This window comes from Stenella coeruleoalba, assembly GCF_951394435.1.
Source record: "Stenella coeruleoalba genome assembly, chromosome: 13".
Taxonomy (NCBI): domain Eukaryota; kingdom Metazoa; phylum Chordata; class Mammalia; order Artiodactyla; family Delphinidae; genus Stenella; species Stenella coeruleoalba.
In genome coordinates, this window is record NC_137159.1 from 51,121,630 (window position 1) to 51,137,283 (window position 15,654).

The window sequence follows — 15,654 nt, forward strand, 5'->3', positions numbered from 1 at the left end:
AGGGCGTTGAAGGAAGGGACTTGGCGATAAGAGCAGAGGCCCCATTGGCCCGAAGGTTGTATAAGCGCCTTCCATTGGCTGCTTTGCCGGAATCCCCGCCCCTCGACTTCCCCGCCCATTCGCCCCTCCCCCGACGCCCCGCGGCCCTCCCCCGCGCCCCTAGCCAGCCCCGCGGCGGGGAGGGACCGACTGGGCGAGTGGCGGCTCCGGCGGTGTCAATGGCTCCTCCTGCCACGGAGCAGCAGCAGAAGCAGCGGCGACGGGGCTGAGGAGGAGAAGGAAAGGCTCCTTTAAGGAGGAGTTACGACGACGCCTCTTTTTCCCCCTATCTCCTCCCTTCACACTCATTTCCCCTTCGCCGAGGAGAGAAGGGGGGGAGGAGAGAGAAGAGGCCGAAGAAAGAGAGAAAAAATTCCTCTCAGAAATCTCTTTCAGGGGGTGTGGGGGGGAGGAAGAGGAAAAAAAAAAAAAGAGCCGGGCGCCCCCTGCTCCCTCCCTCCCTTCTCTCCCTCTCTTCTCCTCCTTCTCCCTTCCTCACCCGCCCGCCCACTCCCCCCGCCGCCGGAGACGCCGCTCGGGAGTCGGCGGGACCGGGGTCTGTCTCCTCAGCCGCCGACGCCGCGCTTCGCCTCGGGATCCCCAGGCGGGCGGACGCCCTTTCTTTCTTTCTCTCGCTCTGCCCGTCTTTCTGTCTCCGTCCCTCGCCGCCGCCCCGCCCGGCGGCCTCGGCCTTCCCCGTGCGTCAGGCCCGCCCGCCGGGCCTCGCTCGGTCTCTGTCTGTCTCCGCGGGCCTTTCTCTTGACTCGGGGTCTCGCTCGCTCCTCCGCCCTTACCATCTCCCCTTCCTCTCACCCCTTTTCCTTCCTCCCCCCTCTCCCCACCCCCTTCTCCTGCCCCGGAGCTCGCGGTGCGTGTGCGTGTGTGTGTCCCTCCGCCGACGCCGCCACCTCAGCCCGGCAAATGAACTCCGTCCGAGCCGCCAACCGGAGACCCAGGCGAGTGTCGCGGCCGCGCCCGGTGCAGCAACAGCAGCAGCAGCAGCAACCCCCGCAGCAGCCGCCGCCGCAGCCGCCCCAGCAGCAGCCGCCGCAGCAGCAGCCTCCGCCGCCGCCGCAGCAACAGCAGCAGCAGCAGCAGCCTCCGCCGCCGCCACCGCCGCCTCCGCCGCTGCCCCAGGAGCGGAACAACGCCGGCGAGCGGGGTAAGGCCGCGCTCCCTCCCCGCCGCCCGCCGGGTCGGACGCCCGGCTGACCGGGACCCGCGGGAAGGGAAGCCGGGGCGGGGGCGGCCTGTGCGCCCGGGGGTGGGAGACGGAGGTTGAGCGGAGGCGGGTCCCCCGGTGCCGCAGTGTCAGCTCGGCTTGGGCCCCGGCCGGCAGGAAAAGCCGCGGCTTCCCGACTCGCCCGGGCTCTAGCTCAGGCCGCGCTTTGTTTGGTTTCGGGGGCTTGGCACCCTCTCCCCCCACCCATCCTTCTGGCTTCTCGGCTCGCTCACGGACCCCGCAGGAGTCTGTTGGTGGGTGGGGGAAGAGCGAAGGGTGGGATTTCCCCCTTCTCGGCAGTCTTCCACGGTTTGGTCTCCCGTTTCTAATAGGAGGTGGGGGGAGCGGCTGGGAGTGATCGGGTGGTTGGGGCTGGCTGGGGAACTTGTTTTTCCCCCTTTTCTCTGTTAGCCTCCCCCTTCCTGTGGAGGAGGGGAGAGGGGGACTCGGAGTGGTCGGTGGTGTTGGCCGGGGAACTTGTTTCCCCCCGCCCCCCTCCCTAAGTCACGGGGTAGGGGGAGCAGCTTCTCTTCTCCCAACCCCACGATGTTTGCTGCGCAGTTTGGCTTTAGTTACAGAACCCCGGGGAAGGACCCGTTAAAGCAAGACCTTTAAGTAAATGTAGAATCCATCGGCCATTTCCAGCCCCCTCCCTCGTGTGCAGTGCAGTTACCCTTCCGCTCTATCTACACCCCTCTCGCCTGTACCCCCGCCCCGGCGTACCCCCAGGCCACTGTGTTACTCCTCCATCTCCCAGTGGGATTTGAACGCCCCTTCCTTAGAACTGGCCCCTCGGGAGAGAGAGTGTGTGTGTATGTGTGTGTGTGTGTGTGTGTGTGTGTGTGTGTTGTGTCCAAGGCCTAGTGAAATGTGTCATTTGGACTCAACTGTGCAGCTCTGTCTGGTAACCACCATTGTCTAAGGGCTGAGGCTCCGGAGGGTTGGATTCTTGCTTTAGCAAAAATAATGTTCAGTTCTACTTTGAAGATGTGGTTATTTGGGGAGGTTCAGGAGGTGGGGTGTTGCACCTTGGTCTCCAAATGCAACTATTCTCTTTATTAGCTGCTCTCAGTGGGGGTGGAGGTCAGTACCGTATTTATGTATACGGTTGTTTTAAGGAGGAGAATTGTTAGGAGACATTTTGCGTGTTTTCGTTGGCGGATTAAGGTTAATTTTATGTGCGTTGGTTGTCACACCTCCTTTGATTAAGGGAATTAAGATTAAATGCTTTTTTAAAATTATACATTCTTTCCTTAAAAATTGTTTTATTGTTCTTGATTAAAATACTTAACAAATGAAAGAGGGAGATGATAATCTGAAAAAATAGTTTAAAGGGTTTTCACTAGTCACTGCTACAGATAGTCCTTGTGAAAGCAGTTTTCTATATGTTGCTTGAAAGAATGTGATGTTTCAAGCCAGTTAGAGGTCTTGTGCAACATTATTGGTAATGTGTTTTAATGATTCTTGGATACATTTATAATTTTTTTGTAAATTAAAAATATTTGTAGTTTCAACATTTCCCTTTACATTTGCATATCAGGGTTCTCCTGTGTTCCATTCAAATAATATTCAAGTCTCCTTCCAGAATTGGTACTATATGTAATAGAGTTGACTATTTTTTGAGAAAACAGTGACACTGGATTGAAATCATAATACGGATTCTATTGCTAGAAGTAAGCTTTTCCAAGATGTACTGATTTGTTAATTTACGTTAACAGTGGATCAGATCCTTTCAGCCAAACTTAGTCTCATTGTGTAGTTTTAAATGTTAATTCTGAATCTCCTTTTCACGATTTGTGTGTATTTTCAAACTTAGTTGAGGTCCTTATATCTTGGTCACTTTTCTTCATTTGTTTGAAATTATTAGCTTCTAAAGTCTATTTCCTTTTGAAGTAAAGTGACTTGGTAGTTGGCAGTCACATGCTGGAGTGTCATTTTTCTTTTCTTTGATATCCATAAACTGACTAAGATGTTCATGAATCAGAATTTCAGTATGTGCCCAACCAAATGGTAAATCATATTCACTGTAGGGTTGTTACTTTGCTGCTGCTGGTAGGAACTGTTCTGGAGATTCTATGTTGGCACAGAGGGGGAAAGAACTTGCTGATTAGCCTTCAGGGAAAATGCTGTGGGTCTTTTGGAGGGCAAATAAATGGCCTCAAAATGAATGAAACATTAAGATGAATTAAAAGACTAAAATAAAAAAGATTTTGCTAGTTTTATGTAAAACATATGTCATTCTTTGAAAATTGGCGTTTTGATTATATTTTAAATGTACAGTTCTCATAATGATCAGAAGCTAGTAGCCAAGAAGAATGCTTTTCATTTTAACAGTTTTATGGAGTATGCAAAGTGTCACTATTTCTGGTTTAAATAGGAAAGGTTTTTTGTTTGTTTGAAAATATGCTGGGTTTCATAATTTTGACAAGGTAATGAAGGAACTACAGCTAATGTTGTGCGTGTGCATGTTTTACTTTTTACTAACTTTTAATGGATATGTAACTCTTGCATTAGAGTCTTAGATAGAGTTACATAATAGTGCATCAGACAGCTTTCCAAGTAGGGAATTGAAGTGAGACTGTTTCAAGGCAACTTAAGTTATTTCAATCTATATAAAAGAATCACTTATTTCATGTAAAGGGTGGACTTAAGGCTTTTATAGTAATAAAAGTTATAGGATAGTGTATTTTTTCAAGCAAAAATTCTGTCAGAACTGGTTTTTAGTTGCTTCTTTGCCCTCATGTTAATTAGTCTAAAAACTTCCTTGACACCTCCTTTGTATTTGAATGTTTGTAAATGGCCAATGTTTAAAGAAGAAAGAAACAGCCTTATGGAGCGAAATCTTATGAGGACTTTTCAAAGCCTTGCTTGGGGGAGATTTTCTTACACCCCACATTGAGAAATAATCAGCCTCCGTGTTTCATGGAATGCTTTCTTCATTCATTTTACCCGAAATGGTCCACTGTCTAAAGAAGGAATACAAATCATGAGCATTTTTAGGCTGTTAATTTAAAATCCTGAGTTTAGGATTTCACATACCACTTTAAGCTGGTAGAAAATAATTTGTGTTCCACATAGGGACCCTTTGATAATATATTGCAGATTCAGTGAAACTGAAAGTAGTGTGGGGTTGGATTTTATATATTCGTTTTCTTTTAAAATCCTAAAAGGATTTAGTTTTTGTAACTTGTTCTGCTGAATTTATCTTGAAATCTATTTGGTAGTCTTTTTTTAGAAGTATGTATGAGGAAAGCTTACAAGTCTGCAGAAGTGCTATGTATTCTGAGCATTTTCAGTTTCTAGTTGTTAAAATTGATTACTTTGAATAGGTATTAAATGCACGTGATTTAAAATTCAAAAGTCCCTTTCCTAAACCTGCCTTCAGCTACCAAATTCTCCTACCTGGCATCAGTCTATTGATTGATTATTATGTCTGCTATTAATTTCTCATTTATTATGTTTTCATAAAAGATGGAATTTGACTTCTGAAAATCTTGATATGGAAGTTTTGGAAAATAAGTGTAATTTTCTAGTTATTGGGAAATTCATAAGATTGAAGTGCTGAAATTTTAACTGTGATCATTTATAGTTCAAGAAATGCAATGAATACAATATATTAATGGATTTTGCTATTAACTTCTAGTCTGAAATAATTATATAGAGTAAAAATGTAATCAGTCTCTTTAATCCCATATTTGTGGGATTAAAATCTCACCTGTTATCCTGGAATTATAGTCTTTTTTATTTTTTTTAAGTGAACTTTTGAAGTAGTTCAGTATGTATAGTATTACATAAAATATTTCTGATGTAGCTACATATTTATTATATGCAACAGTCAGGAAACTCCTTAGTGTTCTATTCATGCGTGCTAATTATACTTTTCTGTGGGGTTTTAGCCCATTATTTTACCTTCGGGTTCTTCCTACTGCATACAGAATGAGGAACTTCTGCAACCTTTATAGATAGAAGAGTTCTGGACAAGGAACCTGATTTTTCCTCTTTTAGGAATTATGTACTGTGGGTCACTGCTCTCCCATCTTGTGGCTAAACCTTCAAAATATTTACATGGCCTTAGACGAGAGATGCCACTCAACTGTGTCTGTATGTGTGTGTGCATGTGTGTGTGTGGCCTGTTTCTCAACACTTAGAAATTATTTGAGGAATAGAAATGGGATAGTGACAATACTGTTGTTAGAGTTCTGCTGATAAGGCCTAAGGGTTGTCCCTATACTGTTTGTCTCTTTCATTACTGGAAATTCTGGCAAACCTGAGGAAAGGCCAACCAGCTTGGAGACCTACCGGGTAAGGCAACAAAGACCCAGTTAGTGAGGACCCTTGAACTTAAGTTTGGCAGAATTCAAGGCTAGTGAGTATTTTATCAGTCTTTTTCTTCTATTTGTTTTAATTTTGAAAATAAACAGTCTATAGTAATGAGTTATTTCAACTTGAGGTCTCTTATTGTTCCCTCTTTTATTCCTAACAAGTTACCCTTATTTTGTATCTATCTTGTCCCATTGGTCTCTGAAGGGTACTCTGTTTTAGACCTTCCATTTCTCAAATTTATCAGTCATTTAAATTACATTCTTGTCTTCCAGAGAACTCTGTTTAATATGTGAGGTTGTAAGCAAGGTACCCCCAAGTGGCAGTTGTTATCCTCTGAAAATAAAATTATAAAGAAGCAAAATATAAGGGATGAGACAGTTGCGGGTAGTATGATGGCTAGAGCTCAGAGTTAGAGCTAGCTAGATGTGGGTTCTAATCCTAGCTATACCAGTAGTGAGCTATTTGACATGGGGCAAACAATGTAACCTCTCTGAGCCTTGCTTTATTATCTTTAAAATAGGGACAGTAACACTTGTCTTAGCAGTAATTGTAAAGATAAGAGATAGTAAAGTACCTAGCATATGGTAGATGCTCAATAAATGGCAGCTCTTTTAAATATTAAAAATAATAGTAAGGAATTGAAGCAGCCATTTATAAAACTAAACCTAAGAGATAAAATGCGTATGAGTCGCTAAAGAGTTTCCGTCATATCCCAAAATGCAGTCTGGGTGATGTGGTATAATCTCAGAGAAACTGATTTGCAATTATAAATCACTAATCTTATATCTAATGAATTGAAATATTCTTTGAAAAAAGAATAAGAAAATGGAAGAAATGGGTATTTGGAATAATAATAAACAGTGTCTCTGTTTCTTCTTACATACTAGAGTCTGTGCCAGACACTTTTCTTATATACTGTCCCTCTTAGCAATTCTCTACGATGGCTGTTAACGTAGCAGTGAATACGCTTGGTAAGTAGCAGAGAAGAATTTCGAAATTGATTTATATCACCTGGTCTTTCCATAAACAGGGGAAGATACTGAAATACATTTGGCAGAATATCTCCATCACTTTTACAGAAAGGAATAACCTAGCCCTTGCAGCACATCAGTCCCCTGTCTTATCCCATCTTTTCTGTCGGAGGCAGATACAGTAGTCCGATGCCAATGATTGTTAAATCATTTGGTTTCATGTTTTCTGAGTAGCTTTCTGATCATAATTTTACCTCATGTAGATTTGTCTCCAGATGAGATTGCACTGATTGGCTCACATGTTTTTCCAGTTTGTTGATGAGATCACTAAGCACTCATTGTGCAAAGAAGGGTAGATTTCCCTTGAATTACTCATAAGTTATGAATAAAGGGTGTTAAGTCATTTTTTAGTTCATAGTTATAGACTGGACTGTTTCAGGAAGGAAAAAAATGTGAGTTAAATTAGACTTCAGTATGAATTTTGACAGGTTTGTAGACTAAATATCCTTTTCTTACCATAGCTTGGTGTCTTTACATGCATAGCTTTGGGTTTTTATATAAGTTTGGTTAACACAAAAAATGTGCTTAAACTTAATCCTTAGAAAATAGAAAAATGAAACTAAGTGACTTCCTTTACATAATTTATTGTAATTGAAGGCAAATATTGAAAATATTTACTTTACTTTGAAAATGAATGCGCTGTGTATTTTTTTATTTTAAAACACCCCAAATAAGATAGCGTAGTTAAAAGCAAATGCAAATCATTTAAGTTAGTTGTTTATTCTCCCAATTTTTAAAAATCTAGTTGTCAAGTTTTCTCCCCTTCTAACAGATGGAAAATTGTATGACTGTGTTCAAAAAAGGAGAAAACATTCCCTCAACTGGTGGCTAAACCTTAAAAAGCATTAATGGGACTTCCCTGGTGGTCCAGTGGTTAAGACTCTGTGCTTCCAGGGCAGGGGGCACGGGTTCGATCCCTGGTCCGGGAAGTTCCGCATACTGTGTGGTGTGGCCAAAAAAACCCCAAAAAAATCCAAAAAACATTAATGTATACTTTCACATATCATTAGAGATGAGGTGCCATTCATCTTTTTTGTGAAGAGAGCCTACTTTTCTCTTTTCTCAAAGCTTAGAAATATTTCTACTGATAGAAATGGAGTAAGAAACTGTGCTTTAAAATTATTTTTCTGGTAACAGTGATAATCTTAGTTTCACAGTTTTCCCGTAGTGTACACTCAGCACTCATATGGTTGAGTTGGGTTGTGTCAGAATCTTTGATTGCTGCAAGTTTGTGTGGAATTAACTGGCTACTATGTGGATTCACCCTTTGGCATTGGTTTCTTTAGTACCATGTGTTGATAACTGACTTGCATGAGTTTAGCCTTTACTGGTTTGCTGACTCTACTTGGATTTAGATATGAGAATTCTTTTTGCACTCAAGTATTGATTTTGTATCTTGCATCCATAGTATATAAATATATATATAATGTGTGTATATATGCGTATACATATATACATATGTATGCGTAAGAACACATGGCTTTATGAGACTCCTAACGCTTAGGAGGAAGGGAGTGGGGAAAAGGAAAGGCATAGTCACCTGCTATAGTTTTGAGGGTTGGTGTGTATATATATGTCATTAGTAATTGATCTACTTTTTTGAAAAAAGAAAAAATAACAGGCTTTAAGGATAATTAGAAGTGAGTAGAATTCAACAATGGTAAGTAGGAGTCACTCAAGTTTGTATCATGGCAGAGAAGATCAAACAAGACTTGTTTAAAATAAATGGAGATGGGTGAAGACACTATATTTTGAAATCTAGTATTTTTGGCAAACCAATTGTATTATAAAAGAAATTGTGGAATTGCTCATTTTCCTTCTTTATATAGAAGAAATTTCTTATTTACAGTTATTTGTTAAAAGTAGACACAGAACTTTGAATCACTGTTGTACACCGGAAACTTACATAATACTGTACATCAACTATGCCTCAATTTAAAAACGTAGACACAGCTATTCACAGTTGTGTGCGAATGACTGATATCTTTGTAATCCTTTGAAATATATTTACATTTTAAGAAACTGATTATTTGGTCAAATTTTCATATTTTAAGCTCAGTAAAAGTAGGAGAAATAAGCAATTTGGAGAAAGACTTTTTGGGTAGGAGTGCTCCCTCAGAGGCAAAATGAGCTCATCAGAGGAGGGGGAGAGTGGAAGATTTTTGTGAGAATCACTTACCTTACATATTTATTTTTCCTAATCGACTACTTCTGAACCTAAAATTTGTCTAAAGTTTCACTTTTTCTTCCCCCCAAAAGAGTAATTTTGAGTTGATGGTTTGGAGAAAAGAGAAAGAATTTGAGCAGGTACAAGTGACAGTATGTATGGGTCATTTACATTAACAATGGTCATTTGATTAGAAACCGTCTATATGTAACTTTATATATCTATATGTGTGTGTACTATATATATAACTACATATAGTTATTTAAATTGTAGAAATAACTTTTATTAGTTTATTTTAAGATTTATTTATTTATTTATTTTTGGCTACATTGGGTCTTAGTCGCGGCATGGGGGATCTTCTTTGAGGCACATGAGACCTTTAGTTGCAGAACGCGGGCTTCTCTCTCTAGTTGTGGCATGTGGGTTTTCTCTCTCTAGTTGTTGCGCCCGGGCTTCAGGGTGCACGGGCTCTGTAGTTTTCGGCATGCAGGCTCTCTAGTTGAGGCGTGTAAGCTCAGTAGTTGTGGTGCGCAGGCTTAGTTGCCCCAGGGCACGTGGGCTCTTAGTTCCCTGACCAGGGATCGAACCCACATCCCCTGCATTGTATGGCGGATTCTTTACCACTGGACCACCAGGGAAGACCCTATTGGTTTTTTCCAACTTAAGGTTTTGGTGAATGTATACAAGTGCACACAAATCACTGATGTACAGCTTGATGACTTTTCACAAAGTGAACATATCTGTGTAATCAGTAATACCTAGATCAAGAAATAAACTACCAGCATCCCAGAAGTATCCCCCACCCCCACCAGTGCCTTCCCACTCACTACCCCCAACCTTATCTTTCTAACTGCTTGAATTAGTTTTACCTGTTTTTGAACTTTAAATGTAATCATCTAATATATGTGTATGTATAGCTGATTCATTTTGTTATAAAGCAGAAACTAACACACCACTGTAAAGCAGTTATACTCCAATAAAGATGTTTAAAAAAATAATAATAAGGGCTTCCCTGGTGGCACAGTGGTTGAGAGTCCGCCTGCTGATGCAGGGAACACGGGTTCGTGCTCTGGTCTGGGAAGATCCCACATGCCACGGAGTGGCTGGGCCCGTGAGCCATGGCCGCTGGGCCTGCGTGTCCAGAGCCTGTGCTCCGCAACGGGAGAGGCCACAACAGTGAGAGGCCCGTGTACCGCAAAATAATAATAATAAAAAAAAAAACATACAAAAAAAATAAATATAATCATCTAGTATGTATTCCTGATTGTTTGACTTATTTTGCTTAATATTTGTATGTCAGTTTCATCCATGTTGTTGCTTGTAGCAATAGTTCATTCTTGTTGCTGAATAAGATTACATTGTATGAATAAACTGCAATTTATCCATTCTACAACTGATGGATATAGAGTTGTTTCTGTATTTGGCTGTCAGGAATAGTGCTGCTATGAGCATTTTATATTTATCTTCATGAGCACATATGCACGTTCCCTTTAAGTTTTATACCTCAACATATGCCATATTTATCTTTTCCAAGGGCAAAACTTCCATTTACTTCGCAAGAAATGGAAGATAAAACAGCTTTAAGACAGATATGAATATGGCCTCTTATAATTATGTTGTTGAAACTATTTTATTTCAAATATTAGTGTTTTTCTTAAATTTTTTGATAATTCCACTTATGTATCCTTTAACAGTCTGGTATTAGGCAGTTTACCCATCAACTTAATATGCTTTAATTTTCCCCAGAGATCATAGGTTGGGTTATTTTGAGGAGAGGGGAAATCTTTTTTATATTCAGGGATTTTTAAAACTACTGTGGACCTTAATATGTAATTCTGAGTCTTAAGTCCAAAAACTGTTGTTTCTTTTTGCTACTGCCATAATTTTGTTTGTCCTTTTTTGTTTGGAACCCTGTTTCTTACTACTTTTTTAAACTTATCCTTTTAACTCCTGTGAAAATATTTTGCTATTGTTTGGTCAGTTTCATTTTATTTCTTGTTTTTCTGCATATATTGATTATCCTTTGTTATCTTACATTCAGCTTATTTATAAATTATAAAACTTTCACAGAAAAATTGGGGCACATTTTGCTCTCAGAGTTGTTTTTTTAGTCCTTGTCTACATCTCTTCGTTCCTTTCATATAGGAAGGTGTAAAAGTGCCTCTGCCAGCATCATCGATAAGTTCTTCCTGAAGTGAAAGATTGTGCTGAAGTGCTAGTGATTTATAAGCTTGTATACCCTGTGATACAAGTATTCCCTGAGATTGACAGATGGGCTCTGTTCTTAAAGAACTACTTGCTTGAAACTGATGATACAGTAGCCTCAGATACCAAAGGAGTAAGATTTCATTATTTCATGTCTGCTCTTTCAGCACTTAACAGTCCAGTGTTAGTACTAACAGTTGTTCTTTCTTGTCTACAACAAGCAGTGTGGAGAAGACTGTCACCTTCCTTTACATTTTTTTAATTATTATTTTTAACCATAGCCATAGTCAGTAAATGTTGCTTGTTAAGTTTGGGAGGGATAAGGAGCCTGAGCTTTTTCAAAGTGGCTTATTCTTTTTTCTGCAGTTGTTTCTTAATCTCATTTCTAAATTAGAAGATTTTAAATAAGCTGACTTTTGAGATGGTCTGAAACTCTTTCTGTATCATTTGAGTTACCAGTATAAATAAGTGAGGTCTGAATTTGGGTATTACTATACAGATATATTTCTTGCTTTGATGGAACTTAAAGTTGAGCTAGAGACTGAATATAAATAACATCTGAGATCAAGATGACTTGAAATAAGCGTGTTGGTATTATTTTCATTGTCTTCTGGTACATATTTTTTTAAGAATGAATATGTGTGTGTGTGTGTAGGTGTATGTATCTGGAGTTTCATTTGTAACCTTATCTTTAGACTGTTTGCTGAGACCATACTCTCTTAGAGAGTTTTCAGTTAAATGCTATTAAGATGAAGTTTTGTTATGACTCCCTACTCTTCGGTTTATGTTTTACCCTTTAATCATTGGTTGAATTACCTTTGTGCCACACTTAGAAAGTTGTTGCAGCTTAAACATTAAGCCAAGTTATAGCGTTTCTACGTAACTGAGAAAGAAGCACGTGCCTAGTGAAGGAAATTACCCACAGAGTTGGGGTCATTCATCTTGTTTTCATAGTATTTGCCCTTCTTCATTACATTCATTGTTTCGCCCGTATATGCAGAAACTGAGAGTAGGTTAAAGTTACATTATGTTGCTAGAATTTAAGCTCAACTGCAGAAATAATACGACACTTTCGGGTTCTTCATAGCATCTGTAATCCCACATTACCTAGTAGTCGTAACTCTCAGGATGCCTTCATAGATTTTTCTGATTCTGTCTTAGTATCTCTATTGCCACATCTCATGGGGAACCTGTTCTCTACTTCTGAATTACTTGGTTTGAGAACCTCTTAGCTGAAATCTTTAAAGCTGAAAAACTGAGCTGGGAGATCTGGATGTAGTGAGCTTGTCCAGGGTTTGTAAAGTTTACATACCAATCATAGACATACTTTGATAACACACACATACACACAGTGAAACTGGGAATAGGCACTCTTGATATTGTGAAGTGTCTAAAATTTTTTGGTAAAATGTTAACAGTAGTGTCTTAGGATGGTGGAGGTGAGATGACTTTTTTAATTCTTTCTATAATTCTTTGTTTTTCGAAGACTGTATATGGAATCTGGAAGGAGGGAGGTTTGTATTTATTTTAAAGAATTTAATAGTTCTGATTGTGATGTGAACTCATTCTGCTTGGTTTGATGACATAGTCCCCACGTGGGTCATTTTAGATATGAATAAAAGCTTAAAACTCTACATTTTTCAATGCTGTAAGTGTGTTTTAAGTACTTATTAATTTATGGACATTTTGGGGTTTTGTATTTATTATAACTTTAGGATAGTAATTGGCTAATATCATATATAGGAAATGAGGATAACTGATGATCAGGAATTCAGAATTAAAAACAAAATTTGATATTTGGAACTTTGAGCCAGTGATACTGTCTTCCCAGGATAAGTTTCTGACTGTAGATTATGGTAGTAAATACATACAAATAATATTTTAATTACATGCCTGGCTGAATGATGGAAGATGGAAATTAAGTGTGCAAATGAACTGCATAGTTAGGGGAAAAAAGATTTATTATTGTTCACAACAGATGGCTACTTCCTCTGTACCCTGGTGGTGTGGATTCATGTCTATTTGATAATTTTTTACAGGGGGACTATTTTTTTTTTTCATAAAACTGGTGTTAGCTCTGAAGAAATTAATGGCTATCAGTTTATTAAGTTCAAACAGGGATTGCTAAGGGAAATTGTTTCATCGTTATCAGTTTTTTAAAAAGCCACATTCCTCCCCTTCTAAGATACTATATTCTAAGAAGTTTTGGACTGTGGGATCTAATGTGTTTGGGAATAAATAAGAACCTGGCAATGTCTTTCAAAAAATAGGGGCCTTTGAAGTTAACTTTAGTAATTAGATTGGGAATTAACTTATCTCACACTCACCTGACTAGTCTTCTGATTATCTTTATAAACCCAAACCAGGAGAAAACAAGCATTTTCCTCTTACAAAATACACTAAAACTTTCATTGAATGAGGTGAACTGTTTGGCTTTTTTTTTTTTTAAGTAGGGGCTATTAATATGGTTTAAAAAATGTAGATTCTAGATAGTGATCAACATAGTTTTATGAAGAGCTGATTACAGATATATTTAAAGTGTTTTTCTGAAGTAGTGACTTGGTAGCTGAAGAGGGAACAGGAACAACAGAGCCAGGTTTAAATAAAACACTTTATTCTTTTATGAAGCAGTCATACTGATGTTGTGACAGTTGGGGGAACTTTAAGTTGTATTATATGGAAGCTACAACTTGTAAAAATAGTGCTAGACAGTTGCAAATAGATATTTACTAAATGGTTGTTTCTTTTTCCCTTCACCTTCCTTTCCTGGACTCAAATTTGTTCACATAATCACTGATTTAAATGACCAAGCATATTAACTTCATTGATAATTGTTTTAAATGTGATGAGGTTGAGTACTTGAAAAACCAAAAATAGAAATCAAATTACTTTGAATAGTCTGTTAAGAAAAAATGAACAAACATGCTTTAATCTTTGTAGAAATAACCAAAAAATGAGCAGTAGCTTAGAAATGTTGAGCCAGAAGTAGCTATAGCAGAAAGTGATTTGGTCTGTAGTTGAATGAATCATCCTAAAGTGTGTGTGTGCATGTAAACACAGGAAGTTGTGTCGTAGTGATGTTGGAATGGTTGAAAAAACGGTATGTCTATTAGAAAAACTTAAGTGTTATTCTAAAGAGTAATAAGCTAAAGGGCAAATTAAGAACTTTCAGGGAAAGTAAAAAAACAGTCACTTTTAAAATTGCATCAAAAAAAATTAGGAATAAACCTGATCAAGGAGGTGAAAAACTATGCTGAGAACTATGTAACATTGATAAAGGAATTGAAAATGATTCAAAGAAATGGAAAGATATCTCATACTCTCCATTTGGAAGAATCAATTTTGTTAAAATGGCCCTACTTCCCAAAGCAGTCTACAGATTTAATGTGATCCTTATCAAATTACCCATGACCTTTTTCACAGAACTAGAACAAATAATCCTAAAATTTATAGGGAACTGTAAAGGGACCCAGAATTGCCAAAGCAATCCTGAGGAAAAAGAACAAAGCTGGAGGCATAACTCTCCCAGACATCAGACAATACTACAAAGTTACAGTAATCAAAACAGAGTGGTATTGGCACAAAAACAGACATATGGATCAGTGGAACAGAAACGAGAGCCCAGAAATAAATCCACATACCTACAGTCAATCTTAAACAAAGGGGGCAAGAATATACAATGGAGAAAAGACAGTCTGTTCAGAAAGTGATGTTGGGAAAACTGGACAGCTGCATGTACATCAGTGAAGTTAGAACACTCCCTCATATCATGCACAAAAATAAACTCAAAATGGCTTAAAGACTTAAATATAAGGCATGATGCCATAAAACGCCTAGAAGAGGACATAGGCAAACATTCTCTGACATAAATTGTACCAGTGTTTTCTTAGGTCAGTCTCCCAAGGTGATAGAAATAAAAGCAAAAATAAATAAATGGGACCTAATCAAACTTAGAAGCTTTTGCACAGCCAAAGAAACCATAAAACGAAAAGACAGCCTACAGACTGGGAGAAAATATTTGCAAATGACCCACAGGGCTTAATTTCCAAAATACACAAACAGCTCATAAAACTCAATAACAAAAAAAAAACAAGCCAGTCAGAAAATGGGGAGAAGACCTAAATAGGCATTTCTCCAAAGAAGACATACAGATGGCCAACAAGCACTTGAAAAGGTGCTCAACATCACTAATTATTAGAGAAATACAAATCAGAACTACAATGAAGTACCACTTCACACCGGTCAGAATGGCCATCATTTAAAAGTCTACAAGTAACAAAAGCTGGAGAGGATGTGGAGAAAAGGGAACCTTCCTACACTGTTGGTGGGAATGTAAATTGGTGCAGCCACTATGGAAAACAGTACGGAAGTTCCTTAAAAAACTAAAAATAGAGTTGCCATATGATTCAGTAATCCCACTTATGGGCATATATCCAGAGAAAACTCTAATTGGAAAAGATACATGCACCCCAATGTTCATAGCAGCACTATTCTCAATAGCTAAGACTTGGAAGCCACCTAAATGCCCATCAGCAGATGCACAAATAAAGAAGATGTGGCATGTATACACAATGGAATACTATTCAGACAAAAAAGAATGAAATAATGTCATTTGCAGCAACATGGATGGACCTAGAGATTATCATACTAAGTGAAGTAAGAGAGAA

At 39.1% G+C, this 15,654-nt stretch overlaps 1 protein-coding gene across 2 annotated transcripts in view; it reads left to right on the forward strand.

Annotated features, from left to right (window-relative positions):
• Positions 1-960: 960 nt before the first annotated feature.
• Positions 961-15,654, forward strand: part of FBXO11 (F-box protein 11) — a gene marked incomplete at its 5' end in the record, with an annotated part of 99,634 nt that continues 84,940 nt past the window's right edge. For both annotated transcript variants that reach the window (XM_079940642.1, XM_079940641.1), the window contains one exon: positions 961-1,201. In XM_079940642.1, coding sequence (XP_079796768.1) covers positions 961-1,201 — 241 coding nt within the window. The remainder of the gene's footprint in view (positions 1,202-15,654) is intronic.